A 26,702-nucleotide genomic window follows, 5' to 3' on the forward strand; every position below is an offset into this window, starting at 1 on the left:
AAATCTTGTATTTTTTTCTATAAAAAAATTTTTAACTCATAATTTTATCATGTAGACACATATTAAACTAAAACGTTACTAATAATAAGCTTATGTATATGTTAACTAAAAAAATTGGATTATACTATGTGTACATTAAAATCAGCTATCAAAGTTAGCTATTAGTATAAAATATATGTTAAAATATAAATACACATTGAAAATAAATTAAACCACACATGTATTTATATACAAATACATTAGTGGCTGATTTTTGTGTACTAATAGCATTTTTGAAAAAAATTAAATACCTATTGATTCACATTCACTTTCCTTCATCCACCAACATTGCTTCTTCTAGTATCATTCCCATCATCCCATGTATTGGTCTTGCTGCAGTTTGCTTCTAATTGTTCAACCCTAAAATTTCTCTTCATCAAATCACATTGAGGCACGCATCTTTAGTTTAGACTATTGCTCATTAGTAATTGGGTAAAAGAAAAAAAAAACTATCGGTTAAAAAAGAAAAGAAAGGAAAAGTGGAAAACTATACGGCCACAAAATCCAACTAGTGCAAATTGTAATAATATTCTCACAATATAAAGTTGCCAGGACTTTTGGCGAAAAAATAAAGGAAAATTTGAATGAAAGGAGAAGAAATTTTTTATCACGTAGATCTAAAATTAAAAGGTGTTCAATAATGCTCATTTAGTTCTCGGTTTTACCCTTGTTCGTCTTATAGGCTATAGCTGACATAATACATAGATCTGATATTTTTCTTTGAGATTATCTATTTGATATTAGAGCAATTGGAGATTAATGAAAAACTTATCGTAGAAAAATCAAGTAAGACGGTTAGACCTATATATTATATCATTATAGTAGTGGTTTACACGTGATGAAGATAATCAAATTGGCCGCAAAGTGAAATGTTTAATGTGGCCACTTGCATTTTCTAAAAGATGGATGCCGTTTTCTTTTTCTTTTTTTTTTTTTTTTTTTTTCCTTTGGTACGTTGGATGCTATTTTGTTGAAGCTTTATGTATGTTACCTTCCCCACTTGGGCACTCTCCATGGGCGTAGCTAAGACAATCAAATAAACGACAATATAAGATATTTAATGTCTTATAGTTTCCTTAACACTTCCACAAAGTGTTGAATTGGAATTTTAGGCTCGTAGGATTTGGCATTGTCTGCGCTGTATTTTTATAGTTAACAATTAAGATCAAGCAAATAAATCCTCTTCAAACGTATATAAATCAAAGACTTGCCTATAATTTTGATATATATATATAGAGAAGTTTGTAGACAATCAAAGTGGAGTGCATATTCATCGAAACTACATATGCGAAATAAGGGTCGCACTAGTGTACAGATTAAAGTTCATACAAATATACAGATTTTTTGTCATTTTGTTTCATGTGTTGACACATATTGGCCCCATGTTGCACTATGTAACTGGTTCAGAGGAGGTGGCAGAAGCTTATAAAAGATGCAATGGAGCTGGCTTGGTGGCGTGAAGTCGAACGGGTTTTGAACGAGTGAATGTCACGCGTTCTGTTAGTTGCAATATGCAGCAGTGTGATGCAGGTTATAGTAAGAAAAAGGGTGGTAGTTGAATGTACATTTAGAGCTTGAAAACACATAAATTACTGTTTTAATTTTTGAGTGACAGTTAAATGTATAATTTTATTCAGCACAAAATTATTTATTAAATATTTATTGCGAAAAGAGTGGCTTATTTTTTTTAATGATCATTTATGTTTATATTTCTTAATGGTTGGCTTGCTCCTTTAGTATAAATCAATATTAGAGGTGGTCCATACATTTTGGTTGAAGTTTGTAGTTAATGGTGCATTGTAAATGATTTTTTATAAAATAGTGTTACACCATGTTATTTTTTCAACAATTTTCACCCTAAACAATTATTTAAATTATTAAAAAATATAAAAATATTAGATATTATTATTGCATTAAGTCTTCTCAAACTAAACTTGATCACTAATTGACTTGGTATGTACAAGTTCAATAATTTTATCCCTGAACTACACATATAAAATCTAAGATTTAACTTTAAGATATTATTAAATTTAAGAAATTTAAAAAATGTGTTCAGTAAAATTTAAAAGAAATTTTTTTTAAGAGATACTAAAATAATATTTTTCTCTCTTCTATTTATAAAATATACACTTTCCTCCCTTATAATTTTTAAAAAATCTCATTTTTAACTCATTTTAAATTATTTGTGTTAATTATTGTCACAGTATCTAAATTGTACATATTAGCTAGTATGTAGTATTTATTAATTAAATAAAATCAATAACAAAGTATTGATTCAAAGGTAAGTTCATGATCTTCATATTTAATTTTTATATCCTAAAGTAATTATTTTTAGGATTAAAGTTTTTTAATTGTAATAGAAATTAGAATTTTGAATTTAATTTAAAAAATTAAAATATTTTTTTAATTAATTTACATACAATTAAAAAATATTATAAAAAAAGTTGAATTGTGCTTTTTATTCTAAGAATCAAAGACAATGTACATTATAAATGCATAACTCTCCAATTTTTTATTCTAAATTTTTTCGCTCATGTAATTATTTCACTTAATTGTAAATTAAAAAAAAATTCAAGTCAATTTTCCTACTGTCACACCCAAGGACCATTTGTATATAAACATTGTATAATTAGACTCTTCTTATAAAATTTTTCTTTGTTTGTATTTTTAGCCATTTTAATACATGTACCAATATATAAATCAAATACTATTAGACTTTAAAAGTATTTAGCAGATTAATAGAAAAAATAGTTAAATAAGTATGTAAATAATTGAAAATATAATGCCAATTTTTAAATATACTTCATAATTGAATAAATAAAATGTTATTAGTATTATTATTAACAATTTTAAGCATTATATATATATGTGGATAAAAAAATTTACAAGTAATTAAAAAGATACAGAATTATGGATAGAGAAATAGTAAGTTGAATTAAAATATGAGCAATGTTACAACGCTACTAGCAAATATTATTATTTTTAGCTAACAATAATTTATAATTATATTTACAGACGTTTTACACACAAAAATATATATTTTACATTTATATTTACTAAGATTTTGTACACATAAATCAATACAGTTTATACCTATATTTTTTAAAATTTATATACATGAATTAATAAAATTTATTTGTTAAAAATAATTTAATATTTGTGCTAGTTAAATAATAATCAAAACTACTAAAAGTTGCTAGTTCTCAAAAATTTCTCTCACAATTTTAATTTACAAATGAATTAAAGAAAATTATATAATTTATTTTTTATTTTTGAATTATACAAGAAAAAAGCTCTCTTTAATATATATTATATAGAATTAGTTATCAATTTTTTTCATCAATTAAAAAATGCATATGCCATAATTTTTTAAAAAATAATTATATCAATTAAAACTAAATTCATATTTTAGTTAATTAATATTTTTTGTCTTAGCTAATTAATATTGTTATTGTCTATTGGTATTAATATAGTGTTACTGTGTTATTTCACCAAACGAGATACACAAATTAAAAAAGGGGATATTGACTGATTTATGAGAGTGAAAGCTGAATGAATAATGAGCTATTAAATGACATACTTTAGCTTCAATTCTGCTGCAGTTGTGATCAAACTCTATAATGTAAATACGAACTTTTTGTTTTTGATATTGGAGTTACAACGGTGTTTTTATAAAAATGTGGATTGATGCAGTGTTATTCTCAAATGTAAAATCGCTTAATTAGAGAAGTAGCAATTGGACCGTCCGATTAGTAGATGGTACACAAATTAGACTGTCCGATTTGTGTTAAAAAAAATTAAATGAAATTGAGGTTCACTAATTGGACCGTCAGATTTCTATACCTTCCACAATTTCGTACAATACCAAAAATTATAGTGTTTCATTATATCACTCCTCTTACTTCCATACCTAAAAAAAATAGCCGTCTTATACAGCGTTCAGTCATTATATCGCCAACCAGTATACTTACATATTTGAATATTTCACTATCTTATTTTGTAAACGTTCTAGCAAATAAATAGAATCAACACATCTAAACTGCGGCTAAATTGTATTCACTTCAACATATTTTTACATCTCAACATTCCTGCGATACTGCATGAATTATATTTTTACTGTAAATCCAATAGTGCCTACTCAGATATTTAATATTTGTTCAATCATATCTTTATTCATTATTTTTTAAATCATATAAAATTATCCTATAATGAATACAACACCAAAATAACTACTGCCTGCTAAATAAACTAAGGCTTAGTTTGGTAAAGTTTTTACTTTTCAAAAGTAGCTTATAAAAGCTAACTTTTAAAAAATGGCTTTTTAAAAGTTGTAGCATTTATGTTTGGTAAATCAAATTAAAAATTACTTTTAATAATCACAAGCAACAACAATTGCATTTGGTAAAATAGCTTTTAAAATTTAAAAATACTATAATAGACATAAATACAAGCATTAAATTTAAAAATTAGTTAACATATGAGGTTATATTAGACTTTTAAATTTTGAAAAGCACAAGCCAACTTTGAAAAGCTCTATCTTAGGTGCTTTCAAAAGTACCCCGATCTTTTAAAAGCTGCAAGTACAAGCACATGATCTTTTTTATTTACCAAACACAAAATGAGGAGCTTGAGCTTTTAAAAAGCACAAGCACCTCTTCAAAAAGTTTTACCAAACCAAGCCTAAGTCTTCAGTGGTCACCAAAAATTTCGTGCAGGCGCATATATTCTTTCTCTTCTTTTTTTTTTGGAGCCACTTAAATAAAGATGCTTAAAACGTCTTTTTTTAAAGATGTTTTTAAGTAATTAAAATTTAACACATATAACTGATTAAATTATGTTATTTTTATTAAAATTAGATAGAATAAATTAGTTTAGCCAAAAAACTAATAAATTAATTTTGAACCGGTTTAAATTAAATTAATATTTTTTATAAAAAATGACTACAATATTTTTATTATACAAAATAACTAAAATGTCTCTACTATATATATATATATATTAAAAACTCTAAATTTTAACCCTATGACGGCAGAAAAGTAAAAAACTAGAATTTAAGATTCTCAAAATTAATATATATAATATAAGTATTTTAGTTTTTTTTAATAAGGGTATTGCAGTCATTTTTTAATGTCTCTTTATTTTTTTTTTTCTGCTTTCAATTGGGTTATGCAATCTTTTATTTATTTATTTCTTTTTTTTTTTCGGGTCAAGGGGTCATATACCCGTTACTTACTTAAGAGACGCTTTTAACCCATCCCACCCTTTCAACCATGATTTTCTCACAGCCCACCTTCATCCAAGGCCTTGTATGGACTATGGAGTCCAGTCCAACCGGGCCCAATTCCCCCCATCCAAGCACAGCACCTCCTTCCCAAATGGAGCCAATTCCCTCCCAACACGAGCTATTCGGCTTCGTGCACGCTTCATGTCACCCCTTTCAGCGAACAAGCGGCTTTCCCTAGACACCTGTCACCACAAGATAACTCCAAAAAAATATCTGTATCCTCCAATCTGTACACTATAATTCTCCGCGAAATAATAATCAATATGACAAATAAACTTTAGTGTGTTTATACTATTTTTTTAATTGTTTCGGTCTGGCTCAATAAGGGCCATGGTCCACTTACGGATTTCTGATTCGTCGGGCATTTGACCCGCGTGCCACTTCATGACCTACTGAAGTCTTGGACAGCTAACGAAAGTTTTTAAACGGATGGGCTCAAGAGAAAGGATCCACTCGAGTAAAGAGTATAAATAGGGAGGGACCTACTCCTCTCCAAAAGTACATTACCTTTTATCGTAATTTATCACCGCATTATATAGACACTGATTTTAGTATCGAAGTGTCTTTGTAGGTGATCCATCCGTCAACCCACCAATAACTCACACAACCCTTTTCTTTGTGGAGTCCGCGCTCAAGTCCAGATTTTCCCTCAACCAGTTACTCCAGATCCGACTCCATCCAAACTACCATTTATTCGAGCAACCAAACATTAACCAAAATTAAATTATTATGTCACCCTTTTTAATTTGTGGTTTATATTGATCATGTTAATTTTACACTAAGTTAATATATTATACCACAGCCATATCATCATGTCTTATGATTTTTAAACCATCTTATTTTCGTATCAATACCGTATTGTATCCATTGTATCTCGTATTTATGTGTTTGTGTATGTGATTCAAAGTATATAATATAAGAAGAATATAAGATAACAAGTGGGAGAAATTTACAATTCATGCACTCTCTAAATAATTCGATCAATCACATCACAATTATCAACTAAAGAAATAAAAAAACGAATATTACTTCTAAATGCCTCGACTAATTTTTATTGAGTTAATAGTCAAAATCGTCCCTAAAAGATATTTCGATTTTTATTTTCGTTTTCGAAAGATAAAATTAATCAAATTCGTCTCTAAAAAATAACTAACCTGGTTGTGTTAGTCCTTCTGTCATCTCCTGCGCTGAGGTGGCTAACGCTCGCTGACATGACCTGTTAACTACTAGCGTGGCACTCAGTTAGTGTACCCTCTTGTTGCTGATAAGATAAGTTTATTGGATCAATTCAAATCAATCCATAAATCTATGAACCCTAATCCCAAATCCAAAGTAATCGAACTTCACCTCCATAGCAGATTCCATGTTCCGAGGTTGTGCTTGCTGCCGCCCGCGTCACTGCCTATGCCTTCAACGCCGCCATCGCCTGCGCATCGATGGTAGATTTATTAGTATTTGTGGTAGAATTTAAGAATTGTGGATTAATTAGTATGTTTGATCTGCGAAATGAAGGCAGTTAATGGCCAAGTTAGCAATGAGACTTTGAAACACAAAGATCCAGCAGCAGTAGGAACTCTAGAACTAGAATCAGATGTTAGTGATATTCTTGTCTCTCTCCATTGCTGTGGTTCTCTTCATCAGACCCAACAGCTACGTTCCCTGCACCACCACTATCGCCACCGACAACAACCACTTCGTAGACCAAGACAATCAGATTTGCTCCTCTCTCCAACTCAGAAACGCTCCCTCTTCCCCTGATTTCATGAAGTCCAAGCTCGTTCTCATGGTTTCCCACGAGCTCTCCTTTTTAGGTACGTTCTTCGTCTCTTTCATTTTTCTCCTTTCGCCAATTGAATTCAGGGAAGAAAAGAATGTTTTTTTTTTTTGTCTGTGTTGTTGTTCAGGTGGTTCTTTATTACTAATGGAGTTGGATTTTCTGCTGAGGGGAGTTGGTGCTGATGTTATTTAGATCACAAATTAGAAGCCTCCAAAACCTGACCAAGTCATTGCCGTTCTCAAGGAGAAAGTTTTTCTTGTTCTTCCCTTTGGATTTGGGATCAGGGTTCATGGATTTAGGGACTGATTTGAATTGATCTAATAAACTTATATTATCAGCAACAAAAGGGTACACTAAGCGAGTGTCACACTGGCAGTTAACAGGCCATGTCAGCGAGCGTTAACCACCTCAGCGCAGGAGATAGAAGGATTAACGCGACCAGATTGGTTATCTTTTGGGAATAAATTTGATAATTTTATCTTTCGAAAACGAAAATAGAGATCGAAATATCTTTCAATGACGATTTTGACTATTTACTCGATTTTTATTATAAGTCTTGTGTATTATAATAAAACATTGTTCGCCATTACTTGGGTTGACATCAATGATTTCAGCTTATAAGGTATAGTTGATAATAATGTTCACATAGGATGGTGCATGTTATCTCTTGAAAAGGCGAAAAGTTAGACTAGTTATTATTATTATTTTTGTTTTTTACGGTATTTTTAACTCGATAGGTTAAAGACTAATCTGTTACAATCTTGCGAATTGAAGCTTCATTTAAACTGCTAACCAATGAGTTGCTGCATGCACAAACCAGTAATTTTTTACGATTTTTCTGCAGCCTTTTTTTGGACATTTTTTTTCAGTGGCATAAGTGCATAATTCATGTGTGGGCTCACTATAGATGAACTGGGCTATGCCCCGAACTTGAGCCCAATATATTGACCCAATTAAAAAAGTCATGACTAAGCACGACACACAAAAAAAAAAAAAACAAGACATGCCTAAGGTCCGTAAAAGAAACGAGAGTGAGAGAGAACAAATCTTTGATCAACGGCTAGTTTTTCATTTGAAAAGCCGGATAGGCGGATAATAGTGCTACCACAAATTAACTTTCTCTTTTTTCTCCCATCAAAAGCGGTTAGTGTAGTGTAGTAACGGTAACTTCTGATTTCTCTTCTGCTTCTCCAATTTCCGTTTCACCAACACAGCACTTTCTTCTGCCAATTTCTTCTTCAAATGCTGCATTATTCAGATCTATAATTCAGGTCAGTTTAAGTGTTCCGCTTCGTTTTTGCTCTTGAAACTTGTGCTCTGTAATCTTGAATTCTTGATCTTCTTGTTCAATATTATCATAGTTGTTTTGCGTTTGTTATATATATATTTCGTCATATTATGTTAGTTACTGCCCTTGTGCTTATAGAAAAATGGTTACAGTTTGTTAGTCTGTGAATTTCGGTATGCTTTTCCTTGTATTCCCATCTCACTAGGGTTTCTTGAAATATGATGTAGTCATATAGTAGATTTCCTGGGAAAGAATACTCTTAAATCGCGATATTTACAGATAATACAAAGAGAATACTTACAGAGAAAAGATATTATATTTACAAAAAATCTTATGTTAGTAACTGCCTTTTGGTCTTGTTTTTTTTTATTTGCACACTGCTACCATTGCTAATGTCATTTATACAAATTAAATTAAATATATAGAAATGGACAAGGTTTATGAAGAGCTGGATGAAGTTAAAGCTGAAGTTGATAGACTCAAGGCAGAACTAAGAGCCAAGACAGATTCACTTGAGAACTTGAAGAAATCTCACAATGCACAGGTCAACCAGATTCAAGAAGCAAGGCTCAAAGCTGAGGAGTGGAAACATGAACTGCTTCGAAAGGAGGATGAGATTGCGGAGGCAAATCAGGCTTGCCAAGATCTCAAGGGGGATTTGAATAAAAAGGAGTCCGTCATCAAACATCTCAGTGCTGCAAACGACAAGCTTCGAGCCGATTGTAATGAGAAGCTTAAGAAGTGGGAAGATGAGAAAAGGGATTTGTTATTGACCTTAGAGGAATCAAATGAGAAGGCGGAGAACCGTGAACAACAGATTAATCTATGCAGGCAAGAGATTGAACGCCTGGAAGGCTATCTTGCAGTTTCAAACAAGAAGGGTTCTGAATCGCAGAAAGGCCTAAGAGCTTCCACAGAGCTAAGAGAAAGAAATGACATGTTACAGAAGTTAGAAGAGGAGAAGAGGAAGGTGGAAGATCAATTGAAGTGGAAGAAGGAACAGTTTAAGCATCTAGAAGAAGCACATCAAAAGCTCAAAGAAAACTTCAGGTCCAACAAGAAAGACTGGGACATGGAAAAATCCACATTGCTTGATGAGATTTCTTCACTGCAAGAAAAGTTAGATTCTCAGATCAGAATTTCTGATGATCTAAAACATCAGCTACAGACATGCCACCAAGCCCTTGCTCATGTAGAAAGCCAGAAAAAACGTCTGCAAGTTGAGGTTTCAGATTTAAAGGCACGGCTAGATGATGCTAGTAGTGAGTACCAGGATGCTAAGTCAGAGCTTGACTGCTTAAGCTCTCGACTTGAAAAAGATATTGGAGAGTTGAGATATGCACTGAAAACAAAAGATGCATATCTTAGAGAATCAAAGTACAGAATTGAGAAGCTCGAGCAAGAAAACCAAGAGTTAAGAATTCCCCTCAAGGAACTACAGGAAGCTCAAATTCAAGAAGCTGGAGCTACATATTCTCAGTCAAAGCTGCGGTCAAAGCTAAAAAACTTGGAACAAGCTCATAAAGAGTGTGCTTCAACTCTTCAGGTTAAAGAAGCAGAATGGAAATCTCAGCTAGAGAAACTGGCTAAGGACCTGAATAGCTACGAGTTTGAGTTGGAAACCAAAGTTGCAGCAACAGAAGAGCTGAAGAAGGAGTTGGAAAGATCTCAATCTCTGAATATTGAGATGGAGTTGCTGAATGAAGAGATGTCTGTGATGCTGCTAGTGTTAAGACAGGGAATTTCTGAGGCTCAATTGAACCTTGCCAACTATAAGGAAGAGATGGATGTAATGAACAGGAAGAGAGAAGAGAAGGTTCTGCAACTGATGAAGGAGTTGGAGATTAAAGAAGCTGCTTTAATCAGTGTCCAGAAAGCGATGAATGTAGAGCGCGAGAGAGCAGCGTGTCTAATGAAGCAGGTTGAGTCCTTTGGAGTCTCCAAGGAACTTCAGCATCCGCTTGAAGATGAACTTGATAGGCACATGGAAATGTTGGAGGAATCAAACATATGCCAGCTAATCCTTAAAGATAAGGTCATGGAGATGGAATGTGAATTGAAAGACCAGCTTAAAGAAGTTCATGATGCTTTAGACAGTGCAAATGTTGAATTGGATGAGACAATAAGTGTGAGAAATGAAATGGAATTCGAGTTGCAGATATGGATGTCGATCGTTGAACGTTTGAAGAATGATCTTGAAGAGAACCACATAGTGCGCAGGGAACTGGAAACTTCACTTCTCACACAAGTAGATGTTGCTGAAAGCCTCAAGCAAGAGAAAGATATCTTGGTCTACAAGTTGGAGGAGCAAGAGATGAGAATAGACCAATTGAACCAAGAGCTGAAAGTAAGGAAGGAAGTTACCTCAGAAATGGATGCTATAATACAGTTAGAACATGTGAAGGAATTGAATCATCAAATGGAGACAAAGGTGCAATACTCAGATGATGTGATTCAGAAACTCATGATTGAGAATAGAAATCTGATGGAAAATGTCACAAGATTGTCATTAGAAAGGAAAAATCTGTTGCAATTTGTTCAGGGATTGGGGGATAAAATCAATGAGTTCTCCACTGTAGACTCTCAATTAATGGAAATGCTCAAGACCATGGCACAATCTTTTGAGAATGATGGTCAAGGAGGAATATTAATTTCAAAGAAGGATGATCATTTCTTTGTAAATGAAAATATGTTAATTCATTCTCCTACAAGTAGAAAGAAACTTGAAGTCACCTCTGATATAAGATCACCCTTTAAGGAGGTCAACAATTAGCTACAATGCAGTTTCATGGCATGACTGCTTCTTTGAATTGCAAATGGAATTCACTGTTCCACTGAGTATTTGTGATGCTGCTAAACCTTTTTTATTTCTCTCTTCCACTAGATACCTATTTAACAAACTCAATATCTAACTTGTCCTGTATGAAAACAATGTTCTATCTCAATATGATTATATTTTTGTCATATTGAACTATGTTGTGAACAATGCAAACAATGGATTTGTTGTTATCATTACATTGTGATTTATTTATTTAGTGAGAACTAAGTAAATATATAACTAACTCAATAATGTATCATCTATTTTTTTCATTTCAAAGTATCTCTTTATCGTGCCAACCAAATAAATCTCTTTATTGATTCTGAAAAATAAATATTATAAGCATATACCGAAAAAAGTAAACCAACTTAAAAAAAAAAAGAAAAGTCTGTGTCTTTCTAAATTATAGCAAAACATTGTATAATACTTTGAATTCGTTTCAGCACCTTTATTATAGCAAAACATTACTTTCAAAACTACTTTCTTCTTTTGAAAAATCTTTTGCTATTTCAAGTAGGGCATTGTTTGGAGAAAAACAAACATTAATTAGGATCAATACTGGTCATGACTTTTGTGGCTTAGGTATGAAGTTACTTAGTTACATCTCTCTCTCTCTCTCTCGCCCCCTCCCAATCCAGCAGGCATAAGTTGTGAAGTTGGCCTCATATACAATTATACATTAAGTACTGAACATTAAAATATTTTCCATCTCTATTTTTTTTAAATGTATTTATTATCTACTGTTTCTATAATTCCATGTTAAAGACAATAACCATAAGCAGCCATAAAGGTTATGATTTATGTTGCTGATGGTTAATTCTGGTAGAACTATGTTTCAGTCTTTCAGACATCTGAGAAGTATTGCATAAGGATGCCAAACAAATGAAACTCATCATTTGATTACTTTCATGCTGCAATTATTGCATTGTGAATCTATGTTCCAGCCTTCCAGGCATGAAATTCAACATCATTCTTACAACTAATTAGTTTCATTTAAGATATCTTTCACTGATTGGATAGCATAATTTTTTATTCAGATTGTACTCACGTGTATACATACATGATTGCACAGAGGAAGAAAGCTCTCTCAAAATCAAAGAAGGAATAATGTGCAGCTTCTATTTATTTTACGTTAAATCTAGGATATATATATATATACACATATAAAAGAAATGTCATGTTTGATTTTGGTCTACAAATATTTATAATAATGTATCCGAGTTCTTATTTATGTATAAAAGCAACTTCCTATAGTTGAGTTTTGTTTCTCAATTTTGCTGCTATGGTCTATGGTGCTCTCTGCATGAAATATCTATAGATCAAAATAATATATTACTAAAAGTATGATTTTAGCCTTAATCCAAACTATAGTATGGACTATGGAGATTCTCTACAGAAAATCAAGCATGATATACTGATTTTTTAACCCCTATATAATAATCATAGAGAATAACATTTAAGATTTAATCCAAGAGGTGTTGAATATAAAAAGAAATCTAAGGCATTTTATATTTTTGGTAAATTTAAGTTAAAGTAAATTAAAACTTGGACAAGACTTTCCATAATACGAAGCGTTCAACAATGGCAGTATGGAGTATGGAAATTATGTTTTATGGCATGTTATCACTCTAAGCTGTTAAAACATAAAACAAATATGCTAAGTATCTCTTTCCGATGGCTAAGCAGCACTCTAGTCCAATTTTATACCATAAAATAGACACATTGTTGTACATAAAAAGGACAAAATATCCATGTCAAGAAACTTCTAACATATATGAGAGGCCGTTTCATTGATATTCCTTTTTTCATTTTCAATTTGTCAAGTAAAATATTTAACGTGAAGGCGAAGGCGAAGGCAAGAGGGAGCCCTTAACAACCCCCAAAACACGCAGCCATAAATCAATTCATCCAGCGCATTCAGTTCAGTTCAATATTGACACTTCACTCCTCACATGCTTTACTTTTTGTGCCTTAGGCTTATATCCTTCAAAAACAGAACAAAGAAACAGCGCGTAATAAATATACTTGAGAGCGAAGGGTGAACAAACATGAAGCGCAGAATATTTGTGACCCATAGAAGCCCAACACCCACAATTCCATTCCAAAACGACGCCGTTCTCCCTCCCAAACGAAACCAAACACACTCCCTCCATTTATTATCGCTCGCACAACAAAAAAGAAACAACAATCCAAAAAGAAATATATTAGTACTACGAACCAACACCATGTAATTATCATCATAAAATTAAAATTAGAATACAAATTTAAAAAAAAGCTATCCTTATTTAAATTTCTTTTTCTTTTTCTTTTTCTTTTCAATTAAAATTGTATACAGTGGTGTATTGTATTTTGTTCCACTCTATTGTTGGTTTCAAATTTGAAGCTTCGAAATCTGAGTCTGAGGGAAAAAGGCAAAAAGCAGAGGGAGGGAGCAATGGCGGAACACAAGAACCGCTGGAGCTGGGATGTCACCGGATTCGAGCCTTGGAAGTCCTCGCCGTCGTCCTCGCCGCCGGTCGATCAAGGCGATCGGAAACCTACTGCGCCACTTGTGAGGCGCTACTCCGTTTCGCCCTCGTCTGTTCTTCCTCCGCAGTCAAAGCAGTCCACGGCATCCAAGGTTCAGCGCCTGCAGGAAAAGCTCAAGGTCATGCGTTTTTTCACTTTCATCTCTTACTGTAGCCAGCTGTTTTTTCTTCTTGTTCTGCTCATTCATTCCGGTCGCTGATATTTTAGTTTTTCTGGTTTGTTCTGCCGAGATGCGAGTGCTTGTAACGGCAGTGTTTTAGTTTAGGTCTGTGCTGTGATTCTAGCTTGTTTCAGTAGTTGCTTTGATTGTGCTTGAGGTGCATCATGTGATGTGAAGGTGCTGCATGTGCCTTTGTACGAATACTTTCATTTCGACAGGTGAATTTGAATCGAAGAAACTAAGGAGGATGGGTTTAGTGTGTAAAGTAAGCTATAATTCATGTACAACTTCCTTTACGGGTGCAGCATTTGAGGATTCTTGTAGAATTTCACAGTAGTATGGCAATTTGACATCAGAAATTGCAATTGGATTTTGTAGTTAGTGGTAGGTGAATATATCTTCTCGGTAAGATGAGGGGAGTGCGCTCATGACTCATTTATGTGTTTGATAGAGGATTTGGCTTTTCTTGATTATGCAAACATAGGTGTGGGCACAAATTCTCCGTTGTCAATGGGTGAACCTCAATTAACTTCCGGATGGATGTTGCAAATTATGAATTTAGTCCTAGGGTGTGTTGATGTAGGAACAATATGGCCATGGAGAATTTCGGGGAAAGAAAGTTTAGATCCAACAAAGTGCTGGTTTGGACAATTTGAAGATGTAATAGTGCAGTTTAATATTGTTATATAATAAGGATCGTTGCTTGCCACCATTTAGAAAACTTTGTAGCACGGTGCTAGTGGTCTATGTTCTACAATTTAATCTGTTTCCTTTATATGATATGTAACAAATGTAAGCTAAACAACTGGGTTGTTATGTAGTCAAATACTTGTATCTTATAAAATGAATTATGAAGCTCTTTTCTGCTTAAGGACAGATTGTGTCAATAAAGTGTTTTGGACTTGTGCTTTGCATTGGATTCGAACCTTGGTACCACCATTCATACAAAAGAAAAATAAATGGTTGCAGGAGATAATAATATCTAGAATATATTTTATACTATTTAAATAGTGGTTCCTTCTTTCAGGCCAGTCCTGCTGGTTGAATTATCCTTTTATGTGGTATCCTTTGCAACTCTGTTCAAGTCATGTGCTAACAGTATCATCAGATACTTTGTGCAGCTTGCTAAAGAAGACCATTTGCAGCTCAGACATGAAGTGAGTGAACTTCAAGAATATTCAAATGCAAAACTTGATCGAGTTACACGATATCTTGGTGTTCTTGCTGAGAAAACCCGAAAGCTAGGTAAGAAACTGACTTGTGTTGACCGTTGGCAGGTTATGCTAGACTAGTAAAAGTTTTGGGATTTTACACCAACATGAACTTTTTTGCTTGATTGGATAACTTAATTTCTTTGACTATTGAGACTTATGCTCTATGGGAACTGGGAATCCTGGTTTTACACACTCACAGGGTTTGATCATAACATAATGAGAAATATGGCACCTTTTTATCTCAAAAATGCATTTAGTTTCTTGGAGTTGTGCAAAATTTGTTATCCTTTAACATTTTATTTGGTAACTTATTTTTTCTTTTTTTTTTTTGGTTTTTTTCTTTTTTTTTTTTTTTTTTTTTTTTTTTTTTTTTTTTTTTACGTTGTGCTGACCTTCGTTCACAATAAAAATTTTGATATACTGATTGTACCATTTTTGAGACGTAATTTGTCTTTATGGTTTTCTATCATCAATTTTTTAATTTCATTGTCCGCTTGTGAATTCCAGATCAAGTTGCGCTTGAAACTGAAGCAAGAATATCTCCAATAATCAATGAGAAAAGGAGATTGTTCAATGATTTATTGACATCTAAAGGTAATTGCTATCTGTAAGTTTTCATTTGGTCGTGGGTTGTTTCCTAATATGCACTTTGTCTGTTGTCACGTTGTGTCCCAAATACATTGTTTATTTCAAATTTGCATATACGATAACTGGAATTCAAGATTAGTTGGATGCATGACCTCTTGTTATTTAAGCATAATTCAAAAGTAAACTTTACTGAGCTGAAAACATTGATGTGGCTGTTAATGTTTTGCAGGAAATATTCGAGTATTTTGCCGGACAAGGCCGTCATTTGAAGATGAAGGTCCCTCAGTTGTTGAATTTCCAGATGACTACACAATTCGTGTAAATACTGGTGATGAATCTTTGTCCAATACAAAGAAAGATTTTGAATTTGACCGGGTCTATGGACCTCATGTTGGACAAGGTAAAATGGTTCCTTTTCCCCCTTTTGGAGTTCAAACCCTGGTAATGTCTGATATGCATCTTATTTATCTTACCTTTTATACTCTATTTGCAGCTGAATTATTCAATGATGTTCAACCACTGGTGCAGTCAGCTTTGGATGGATATAATGTTTCCATATTTGCATATGGACAAACCCATTCTGGAAAGACACATACTATGGTTGCTTTTTCTTTCTTTCTTTCTTTCTTTCTTTCTTTCTTTCTTCTTTGTGCGTGCAGGTGCAGATCACCTCCCCTTAAAACTAAAAAAAAAATAAAAAAAGAATGAATTTGTACAAGTTTTTCCAAATTCAGAGTTGACTAAATATTGGAATGTGTCAAGTCTCACATTGGCTAGACATGGCAAAGATAACCTTTATAATAACTTGGATAATTTTTCCCATTAGGTAAGCTTTTGGTTGTAGAGTTAGGCTTTCAATTCAAAGATGGTATAAAAGCCTATTTTATGCTTTAGATTGGGCCACTTGCAGATGTGCAATCTGATAGATTTCTCAGTCCATATGTGTAGTTCTGGATGTTAAGGATGTGTCCCACTGTCCCACACCAGCTAGGCATATGGTCACGATAGCTTTTGTAATAGCTTTGACAATCTATCCCCCTTAAACTAGTTTTTGCAGTGGAGTGAGACTCACCATTGTTACAAATGGATATTCAATGGCTGAAATTATTTATATTACTACATGACTGTTTACTTCAAATCAATAATGTTTGGCCTGCCCAGTTGCTTATTTGATCTTCATTGATTGTTCTTAGGAAGGATCAAGCTATGATCGAGGTTTATATGCACGATGTTTTGAGGAGTTGTTTGATTTAGCCAATTCAGATACAACCTCTACTTCTCAATATAAATTTGGCGTTACAGTTTGTGAGCTCTACAATGAACAGGTCTCTTTCTGTTTTGACTTAGCCAGGCACACATTTCTGTTGTTACTGGGGTCCGCATCCTTGTTTTTTGTTTAATTAGGATTATTATGGTTTTCTTATAGTCTTCTTTATGTGCTTTCAGACAACAGACCTGCTTTTGGAGTCAGGAAAAAGTATGCCTAAACTCTGCTTCGGATCACCTGAATGTTTTGTAGAACTGGTTCAGGAAAAAGTTGACAACCCTCTGGAGTTCTCTAGGTCTTTGAAAGCCGCATTTCAGAGTCGAGGAAATGATTTATCAAAGATTAATGTATCTCATTTGTATGGTCTAAATTCCATGCTCACGCTTTGCATGATTATATTGTAGTCTGACTATATTTGTGCTGTTTTAACTTGCGTTATAAACTTCATTGGTAGCATAGCTTCACCCTAAATCCTTAGCATTATGTTTCATTGTCTATGCTTCGATATACTATGCTAAAGGTTTTAAGGACTGAACCTTGTAACATTATATTTCTTTCAAATATATCACATTACATACATCTACCCTATTGCATGCATACATTGTAATAGGATAGGATCAGGTCTTCTAAGCTTGCTATACACTAATTCATCTCTATGGATTTCATAATTTGCCGTATTAGGATTGTCACAATACACATATTTTACAACAATATGATCACCGGTGAAAATTCATATAGCAAACTCTCTTTGGTTGACTTGGCTGGAAGTGAAGGTTCAATAACAGAAGATGATAGTGGTGAGCGTGTCACAGATTTGCTGCATGTTATGAAGTCACTTTCAGCGTATGTAATTTCAATACAGTACTTATTTTTTCAAAGTTACCTTTATTTACAATTTTGCTTGATGCCTGCCCCCTTTTACATCAAATATGTGTTTCCTTCGCTATTCATATTCATGTTTTTGGGCAAATTTAGCAAAAGAATGTTGTGTGGCAAGATATTTCGGTGTCTAACTTCTTGTGGCATTTAAAAATTTCTTTTTCAGATTGGGTGATGTTTTATCTTCTTTAACATCAAAGAAGGATGTCATTCCTTACGAAAATTCTGTGTTAACAAACCTCCTTGCTGATTCACTTGGTATTGATTTTTCCTTCCCACATTTTATTTGTGATCTTGTGCTGCAATATATTTGATCTTTAGGTTGTTACACTTTATAGAGATATCATGTAATGGTGATACAGAATTGTCTGCTGAGGTGTGAATAATATTTAACCAGCAGGATATGGTTTTATCATTCTTATGATCTATCTTGCCAAATACTTGAATATTTTACATGTTGCTGTAATTTGGCATTAATATTAGATTTTTTCATCATTGTAACTTGGAATCATTTCTTTATGATCAGTTTGAGGCACACGATATCATTTTGACAGTTTTTTTTTTATGTTTGTAGGGGGGAGTTCAAAAACCTTGATGATTGTTAATGTGTGTCCAAATTTTTCAAACTTATCTGAGACATTATTATCTCTCAATTTCTCTACCAGAGCTCGAAATGCTGTATTAAGTCTTGGGAACCGAGATACAATAAAGAAGTGGAGAGACATTGTAAGTTTCCACTCCTTCTTGGAAAATGATAATAAATTCTATTTTGATCTTCTTTAACCAATAGTGACTATTTATCGGAGACATCTTATAATTATCACAATAACTATGATATATTAATTCAGATTAAATTTTATGTGGACCGAGCCATTGTGGTATTGCATTACATTTTTTTCACTTTATGATGAACATGTATAGGAAATCTAGTTGCTCAGTTGGAAGAGTAGATAATGGAGAGTGCATGTAGAACTTAATTAATAGTCTGCATCATGGTTTTTTATAGGCAAATGATGCCCGTAAGGAGTTGTATGATAACGAAAAAGAAATCCATGACCTGAAGCAAGAGGGTCTGCGGCTCAAGCAAGCACTTAAAGACGCAAATGATCAGTGTGTTTTACTCTTCAATGAAGTACAGAAGGCGTGGAAAGTTTCTTCTGCTTTGCAGACAGATTTGAAGGTTTGGCAATTTAATCTGTTAGTGTTTGTTTTCCAGTTCTGTGTACTGACAGGTTATTTGGTGACAATTTTGTTTTCTCCATGTTACATCTACATCTATTGACTGATTATATAATTTTCCTGCTGCAAGATGTTAGTAAACATGTGCAACATTAAATGAGTTTCTCGGGTACATAATAACAAAGATTCTATCAATTCCATCATTTTGAATTTTCTGATATCACTTCTGGGTTGGGTTTTTACCGAGGTCTGGTGAGTGTTTTTGCCAAATGTTTCTGTTCCTTTAAATGATAAGAATACCATAGTTTTACTGTTTTCGTTTTTCTTAAACCAACATAATGCCAGTTTTTTCTTCTTTTATTTTTCTCTTAAACTATTTTTTCAAATGTTCAAAAAGATTAATGACATGTACTTTGTTTCGTTGAACGGCATAGATATCATGTTGCAATATGTGCTCTATATTTTACAAACATTCATACATTTTTTCAAGAATGGATTTTATGCTTTGAATATGAAGGCTTTAGGCTTGTCAAAGAATACATCCTTTATTTTTTGGGTTTGCAGTCAGAGCATATTTTGCTGTCGGATAAACATAAGATAGAGAAAGAACAAAATAGTCAGCTTCGAAATCAAGTTGCTCAACTGTTAGAGTTGGAGCAAGATCAGAAGTTGCAGATACAACAGCAAGATTCAACAATCCAAACTTTGCAGGTTTGTCATATATAATTCTAATATGCACAAAATATTCATTAGGAATTTCTTGAGTATAAGTCCTGTTTCTTAGCATTTTATTGACAGTTTCCTAATAGAAAGTTAAAATGGTCTAAATAATGCCAAAAAGGGATGGGATCCATTTACGTAGAATGAATGCATATCCATGTTTTTCGGTTGGTGCTTTGCCTTTCATATTTATCTTTCGTAATTGAATTTTATATTCTTGTGGTTTCTTCATTGAATTTCACCTGCTTATGGGTTCTTTATTTTCGGTTGAGATGGGGGGAGATAATCTGAGATTATTTCTATTTGCAAAGCTATGAAAGCTAAGAAAATGATTTTCTGCTTGTAGGTTTTTTCTATTTTGTTATTTTCGCTCTTATTTTGTCAATTAGGTCAGTGCTTGAATATTGTTTGTCTTTTCTACGTTTCATTTACGAAGTTGTTAGACTTTAAATGGTAGAGAATTATGTTTTATTGATTATTTATTTTCCCTCAATAGTAAAACGTACAGACTGTAATGGCCTTTTTAGAGACTTGATTATGATAGAATACAATAGTTTATTTGATATGTTTTCGGAATCTGGCATGCTTTTGTTACTTTTTTATTTTATTTGCCTTTATTCTCATTCACTCTCTACTCTGCTGGAGTTTTGGTTTTCTTCTTTATGATTGCTTCTATGGCATGCTGACAAGTGCTATGTTTAGTCAAAATCTCAATTATGTGGGTACTGGCTGTCTTTTGTAGCACGAAACTGTAGGACAGTAGGAGCACCCCTTTTTGCCACAAATCAGTCACTGTGCATATTTATCGTCCTTATGTTACTTTGTTCACATTCAATTATGTCATTTTCTGGATTATCCGAATTTTCACACAATTAAGTTCAAGTTGAGTTAATCAGTAGTCCCAAATGTATGTTACCATCTTCTTTTTCTCTTTTTCTTTTTTTTTTCTAATTTTTTTTTTAATGCTTGTGAGATAATTTATGGGTTCTGTTTTCTTCCATGACATAGGATAAAATTAAAACCCTTGAAACTCAACTTAATGAGGCTGTTAAGCTGAGCAAAACTAGGTCAACTTCTGCCTCAGAACCAGAATCTGAAGCCCTGCCCAATACCAGGCCAACTGCAGATGCTGTGGATTCTTCTGCAGTAACTAAAAAACTAGAAGAGGAACTCAAGAAACGTGATGCTCTTATTGAGGTGTGCTATACCAGATAAATTGTGTCTGTTTTTCCTATTAATGTTTGGTTATTACTTGACTTCTTTGATCTTTGCTATCATTTTCTCTAGTCTCTTATACAATTGTACCAGAAGTTTAGCACGAGGTTTGATGTTTGATGTTTTGCAGAGGTTGCATGAGGAAAATGAGAAACTGTTTGATAGATTAACTCAGAAAACATCTGCTGCTCAATCACCTCAGGTAGGAAGGTTCCATTTATTGACTGCATACCATCACAATGAAATGTTATTTAGTAAAGGGGACTTTCTTTCAAACCTTTTGTCTTGAGCTATCTTTCCAAAAGTTTAAACTATCGGTAAAAAGCACATGAATGGTTTTATGTTGTAACTCATCCCTCTTGGCTCTTGCAAGAGCTTCTTTAGAAGAATAGAGGAAAATAAGGATTGAACGACTGCTTAGTCATAGAAACTTTAATATCATGTCTTGAATAATCTAATCATCTCTCTCAGAAGCTTTGTCAAATATAAAATAACTCATATGTCTTTATATAACAGCATAAGCTTTTAAGAAAGATTGTTCATAATAGAGTATTAGATTTTATCCTATTATTGTTATTGTGCCATACATGTCTTGTTAATCAAAGTTCATGCTTTAAGTCATCATTCAATCCTAAGCAGATGTATGAGTCTCATTGCCTAGGGAAAAGGTCTAGATAGACTTTCGAAGTCTTCGCCAACTCTCCGCCCTTGATATAACATATGCATTTGAATCAGAATCATTCAACTAACAGGTTCAAATGGTTGGATAGAAACACGTGAATAATTGTATTCCTCAACACTTATAATTATAACTTCCACAGTTCATTTGCACAAAATCCTGTTGCATTCTTTTGATTATTGTGCTTGAAATGATCGAATTGCAACATAATAGCTGAACATGTCTGTGTGCACAAATAAATGTTTTTGATGGTGAAGAACTTTTGATATTTAATCTGGATTCTTTCTTCCAGCTAGAGAGGCTCTTGTGTTCCATCAGGGTTTGCTTTAGTTTGATTAATCACAAAATCAGAAACATATGGTAGTATGTAGATATGTACGAGGTATCATAGATAACACAACCACACAATAACCCGACCATATTTGCATTGTTAATCAATGATCATGCTTCTGTGCTATCCATATGGTATTTTTGTCTCTCTGAAATTGGTACTTTCTTTTCAGCTGTCAAGTCCATTATCTCGGGGATTGGTTAATGTTCAGCCTCAAGATATCGGGAGGTACAGTCTACTTTGTTTCTTCTAAGTTTTTCTGTTGTGGTTTGTTTGTTTGGCGTGTGAATATTGGCTTGATTGTTCTTAATTTATTGAAATAGGAATGGAACCAGCAACAATACAAGATCTCGTTCTGTGGATGTCCCTCCTCCATCTTTGGCCACTGATAAGAATGATGGCACAGTTGCTTTGGTTAAATCTGGCTCCGAAGTAGTTAAGACTACCCCTGCGGGTGAATATCTTACTACCGCCCTGAATGACTTTGATCCAGATCAATATGATGGGCATGCTGCCATTTCTGATGGTGCAAACAAGCTTTTGATGCTGGTAAGCATGGATGATTTATGCATAACTTATTTGCTGAAAAAGACTGAACTTTAACATCTGCAGGTATGTTCTTTCCAAAATTATTGCAGGTGCTTGCTGCTGTCATCAAAGCTGGTGCCTCTCGAGAGCATGAGATACTTGCTGAAATTAGGGATGCTGTTTTCTCTTTTATCAGGAAAATGGAACCGAAGCGAGTAATGGACACCATGCTTGTTTCCCGTGTTAGAATCCTGTATATAAGATCTTTGCTTGCCAGATCTCCAGAGTTACAATCAATTAAGGTAACAAGAAGTTGAGATCAAACCCTAAAGCAAATCTTCACTGGTTCTCTTTTTTTATTAGGATAAAGTATACTTTTTGTCTCTAATGTTTGTGATTTTTAAAAAATACTCCTAACATTTAATTTCATTCAATTTTGTTTCTAACGTTTTCGATTCATTCAATTTTGTTCCTAATGTTTTCTATTCATTCAATTTTGTCTCTGACGTTTTTTATTTGTATCAAAACTATCCCTGGAAGTTTTTAATTTTATCCCTAATATTTTACATGGGATTAATGACCAGGGATAATTTTGATACAAATAAAAAAGTTAGGAATAAAATTGAATGCAACTAAACGTTAGGAGTATTTTTTAAAAAAATTGCAAAAGTTAAGGACAAAAAGTATACTTTGCCATTATTATTATTATTATTATTTTATTATTTTAATCTAGTGGGGTAGCAACTTTTGGTAATTTGATAAGTGTTGCACATTCAATTGGAAGGTCTTGCCAGTTGAGTGCTTTCTTGAGAAGCCTAATACTGGACGCAGCAGAAGTTCCAGCCGGGCGAGTAGTCCTGGAAGGTCTCCTGTGCGATATGTTGATGAGCAGATCCAAGGATTTAAAGTGAATCTAAAGCCAGATAGGAAGTCCAAATTTTCATCTGTTGTGTTGAAGATACGTGGGATTGATGAGGTAGCCACAGTTACCTATCATTATGCAATCTTGCTTTCTATTATTCTATTTGCACAAACAAGCAGAAGTGATTGGCTGCAGAGGAGCGGAAAACACTTTTTTGAAAGGGAGTTTTAATTGTTTCCGTGACTTCCGTTCACACTTTGAAGATTATAGAAGCATTTGCCATTTCTTGGTGTTCTTTTTTCTTTTCATTATAATAATTGGCTGATGAACAAAGGTTGAGAAAGTTGGCCTTTATCAGTTTCCATGAAGACTTATCATTTTTTCTTAAGTTTCTGGGTAGCTTGTCTTTCATTTCTTTTCTGGCACATACTGAGCAGAATTATATCATTATTGAACTTAAGTACACCCAAATTCTTCTTGAGTTTATTCAGTTTCAATTTGAAATAAACTGCACAGGACATATGGAGACAGCAGGTAACTGGTGGAAAGCTTAGGGAAATTACCGAGGATGCCAAAAGTTTTGCTATTGGAAATAAGGCTCTTGCTGCGCTTTTTGTCCATACCCCAGCAGGTGAGCTGCAGCGCCAAATTAGATCCTGGCTTGCAGAGAACTTTGACTTCCTATCTGTTACTGCAAATGATGCTTCGGGGGGATCAACTGGTCAGTTGGAACTTCTTTCAACTGCAATAATGGATGGTTGGACGGCTGGACTTGGTGCTGCTATGCCTCCCCAGACTGATGCCCTTGGCCAGCTATTATTTGAATATTCAAAACGTGTCTATTCTTCTCAACTACAACACTTGAAGGTATGCGTCATGTTGGATGTATGTAAAGTAACATGAAAAATGCATACCTGAAATATTCTTGATAAAAAAAAAAAAAAAAAAGCACGCACAAACACACAAATTAACCACAAAAAGAAAATGATTTACTATGTTCATCAGCATCTTCTGATATTGCACTTTTTGTGTTGCTTGTGTTCATTGATATCTTGTTATCAGGATATTGCTGGTACCTTGGCAATGGAAGAGGCTGAAGATGCGGCACAAGTAGCGAAGCTGCGTTCGGCTCTAGAGTCTGTTGATCACAAAAGAAGAAAGGTGGTGCTTTTTGTTGTTCAACTGTTGTATTATTGCTTGCCTGTGGTCGAGTTAGATCAATTCATGCTTCTAGGTCTTAACTCTTAGAGATTTCTTGTGCTTGGTTTTCATTTTCATTTTCTGTAGTTTTTTTTCTAGGTTATGGGTTGATGTCTATTTAATTTGTACTCTTGGCTTTATGTCCATTGGTTGTTGATTTAGTCCAAGTGGATATTATTACATTGTTAGTGGTGGATAAGTTTATACACGCAATTAGAAATTGATCATGATGCATTATTGTTAAATGAATTTCTTCTCTTATGAGAAGCTGGCATTGATTTCATCATTCTTTTTGTCACCAGATTCTGCAGCAAATGAGAAGTGATGTGGCTTTATTGACATTGGAAAAGGGCGGTTCATCTATTCAAAATCCTTCTACTGCAGCCGAGGATGCACGATTAGCATCTCTCATTTCTCTTGATGGCATAATAAAGCGAGTCAAGGTTGATATCTTCTTGTTCAAAGTTATTTTTTGAAATTCAGTATACTGATTGGAAACTATTAATAATTCAAGCTATCATATTTGAACAGGATATAACGAAACTTTCTTCTGTGAACATCTTGAGCAAAAGTAAGAAAAGAACATTCTTGGCTTCTCTTGACGAACTAACAGAACAGATGCCTTCACTCCTTGAGATTGACCATCCATGTGCTCAGAGGAACATAGCAGAAGCTCGTCGAATGGTTGAGGTATGTAAATATCCCAAGTGTTTTTAACCAATTTTATCGTAATTATCCGACCTGAGTGCATGAACTCATGAAAATTAATTTGGCTTGATTTCATATGAATAGTCAATTCCAGAAGAAGATGACTCCGTTCAAGATCTACAACATGCTCGTAGGTTATCAATGGATCCTGGCTCTGGGTCCGAAATTGATGTAGCACAGTGGAATGTGCTACAATTCAATACAGGCACTTCCTCACCATTTATAATCAAATGTGGAGCAAACTCTAGTTCAGAACTAGTCATTAAAGCTGATGCACGAGTTCAGGAACCTAAAGGTGGTGAGATAGTGAGGGTTGCCCCTAGACCATCCATACTGGAAAATATGAGTTTGGATGAAATGAAACAGATATTTGCAGAACTACCTGAGTCTCTAAGCTTGCTTGCCCTAGCAAGAACAGCAGATGGTACGCGAGCCCGGTATTCTAGATTATATAAGACCTTGGCTTCAAAGGTTCCATCACTTAAGGATCTGGTCAATGAACTTGAAAAGGGGCGGTGAGAAAATAACCTTCAAAGGGTTAAGGTGTTTTCATCTTCCATGTTGTATACGTGCCTCCAATTTGGTTTGCATTGCATATTTGTTGTCTTGCGTTTGCTTTATTCTTTGGGAGGCCAAATGTAATGTATGTACCATATACTCGACCCTCTTGCAATTTATTAGTGGTAATTATCTTCCAATTTTTTTTACTTCCGAGCTTTTGAGTTTTAAGTTTTGACAGCCCAGTTATTAATATGGCTTATACCACGTGAAGGAAGTTCATGAGTATCCGACCCAAGAAATGTACTGTTCACCTGTTAATCCTTTTGGACATATATTGAGAAAATGTTATGTCAAAACCAGGAACATAAATTGCTTAATGTTTCAATATAGCATAATCATTGGTTGACAAAATCACTTCCTAAAAAAATACATCAATAAAAAGGGGTAGTTAGACTGAATTGATAAGAGGGGCCAAACTTAATAGTTAGTTTTATGCAAAGGATAATATTTAGTTTTTAATTTTTAAGTTACTGAACAATTTAACTAAAATTTATAAGACATAAAGCAAATGAAAATGAACATTTGACTATTAAAACTCATTAACCCTTAGCAATTGGGGGGCTCATGTGGCTATATAAATTTGGGAATCCTCACTAATTATTTGGAAGCGAGATGGACACGAGTGTTATCCATGAGAAAAAAAAGTCAACAATATTTTTTCTACTATTTTACCGAAATAACAGAATCTCCAGTGTTAAAAAACAGAAAATGAGTGAAACTCTTAGGGGGTGTTTGGTTTATATTTTTATTTTTTGTTTTTTTTTTGTTTTTATTTTTAGTATTTTTTATTTTTTGAATTTTGTAAAAAAAAAAATGAAAATAATAAAATTTTGTTTTTATTTTTTTTTTTACAAAATTTAGAAAACAGAAAAAACT

At 33.5% G+C, this 26,702-nt stretch overlaps 2 protein-coding genes across 2 annotated transcripts; both read left to right on the plus strand.

The window, feature by feature from the left end:
- LOC107631366 (uncharacterized protein At4g38062) lies at positions 8,102-11,397 on the plus strand. Its single transcript, XM_016334795.2, has 2 exons — positions 8,102-8,371; positions 8,814-11,397. Exon 2 carries the CDS (start codon positions 8,816-8,818, stop codon positions 11,159-11,161), a length of 2,346 nt encoding a protein of 781 aa, XP_016190281.1. The 5' UTR covers positions 8,102-8,371; positions 8,814-8,815; the 3' UTR covers positions 11,162-11,397.
- On the plus strand, positions 13,180-25,976 carry LOC107631365 (kinesin-like protein KIN-14B). The gene is made up of 23 exons (XM_016334794.2): positions 13,180-13,853; positions 15,017-15,140; positions 15,617-15,703; positions 15,927-16,097; positions 16,191-16,297; positions 16,891-17,022; positions 17,144-17,322; positions 17,646-17,807; positions 18,010-18,101; positions 18,418-18,569; positions 18,850-19,023; positions 19,587-19,733; positions 20,751-20,939; positions 21,088-21,159; positions 22,140-22,195; positions 22,291-22,516; positions 22,606-22,797; positions 23,280-23,471; positions 23,874-24,224; positions 24,420-24,518; positions 24,860-25,000; positions 25,089-25,247; positions 25,350-25,976. The coding sequence occupies exons 1-23, from the start codon at positions 13,641-13,643 to the stop codon at positions 25,782-25,784; spliced, it is 3,852 nt and encodes a 1,283-aa protein (XP_016190280.1). The 5' UTR covers positions 13,180-13,640; the 3' UTR covers positions 25,785-25,976.

The sequence above is a fragment of the Arachis ipaensis genome, chromosome B03, assembly GCF_000816755.2.
Source record: "Arachis ipaensis cultivar K30076 chromosome B03, Araip1.1, whole genome shotgun sequence".
In the NCBI taxonomy this organism is placed as follows: domain Eukaryota; kingdom Viridiplantae; phylum Streptophyta; class Magnoliopsida; order Fabales; family Fabaceae; genus Arachis; species Arachis ipaensis.

Excerpts from the sequence above, each read along its gene's own strand:
- LOC107631366 (XM_016334795.2), top strand. The coding sequence starts at position 8,816 with ATGGACAAGGTTTATGAAGAGCTGGATGAAGTTAAAGCTGAAGTTGAT.
- LOC107631365 (XM_016334794.2), top strand. The coding sequence starts at position 13,641 with ATGGCGGAACACAAGAACCGCTGGAGCTGGGATGTCACCGGATTCGAG. Across the intron at positions 22,517-22,605 it reads CAAACAAGCTTTTGATGCTG|GTGCTTGCTGCTGTCATCAA; the intron begins GTAAGCATGGAT and ends AAATTATTGCAG. Across the intron at positions 25,001-25,088 it reads GCATAATAAAGCGAGTCAAG|GATATAACGAAACTTTCTTC; the intron begins GTTGATATCTTC and ends ATATTTGAACAG.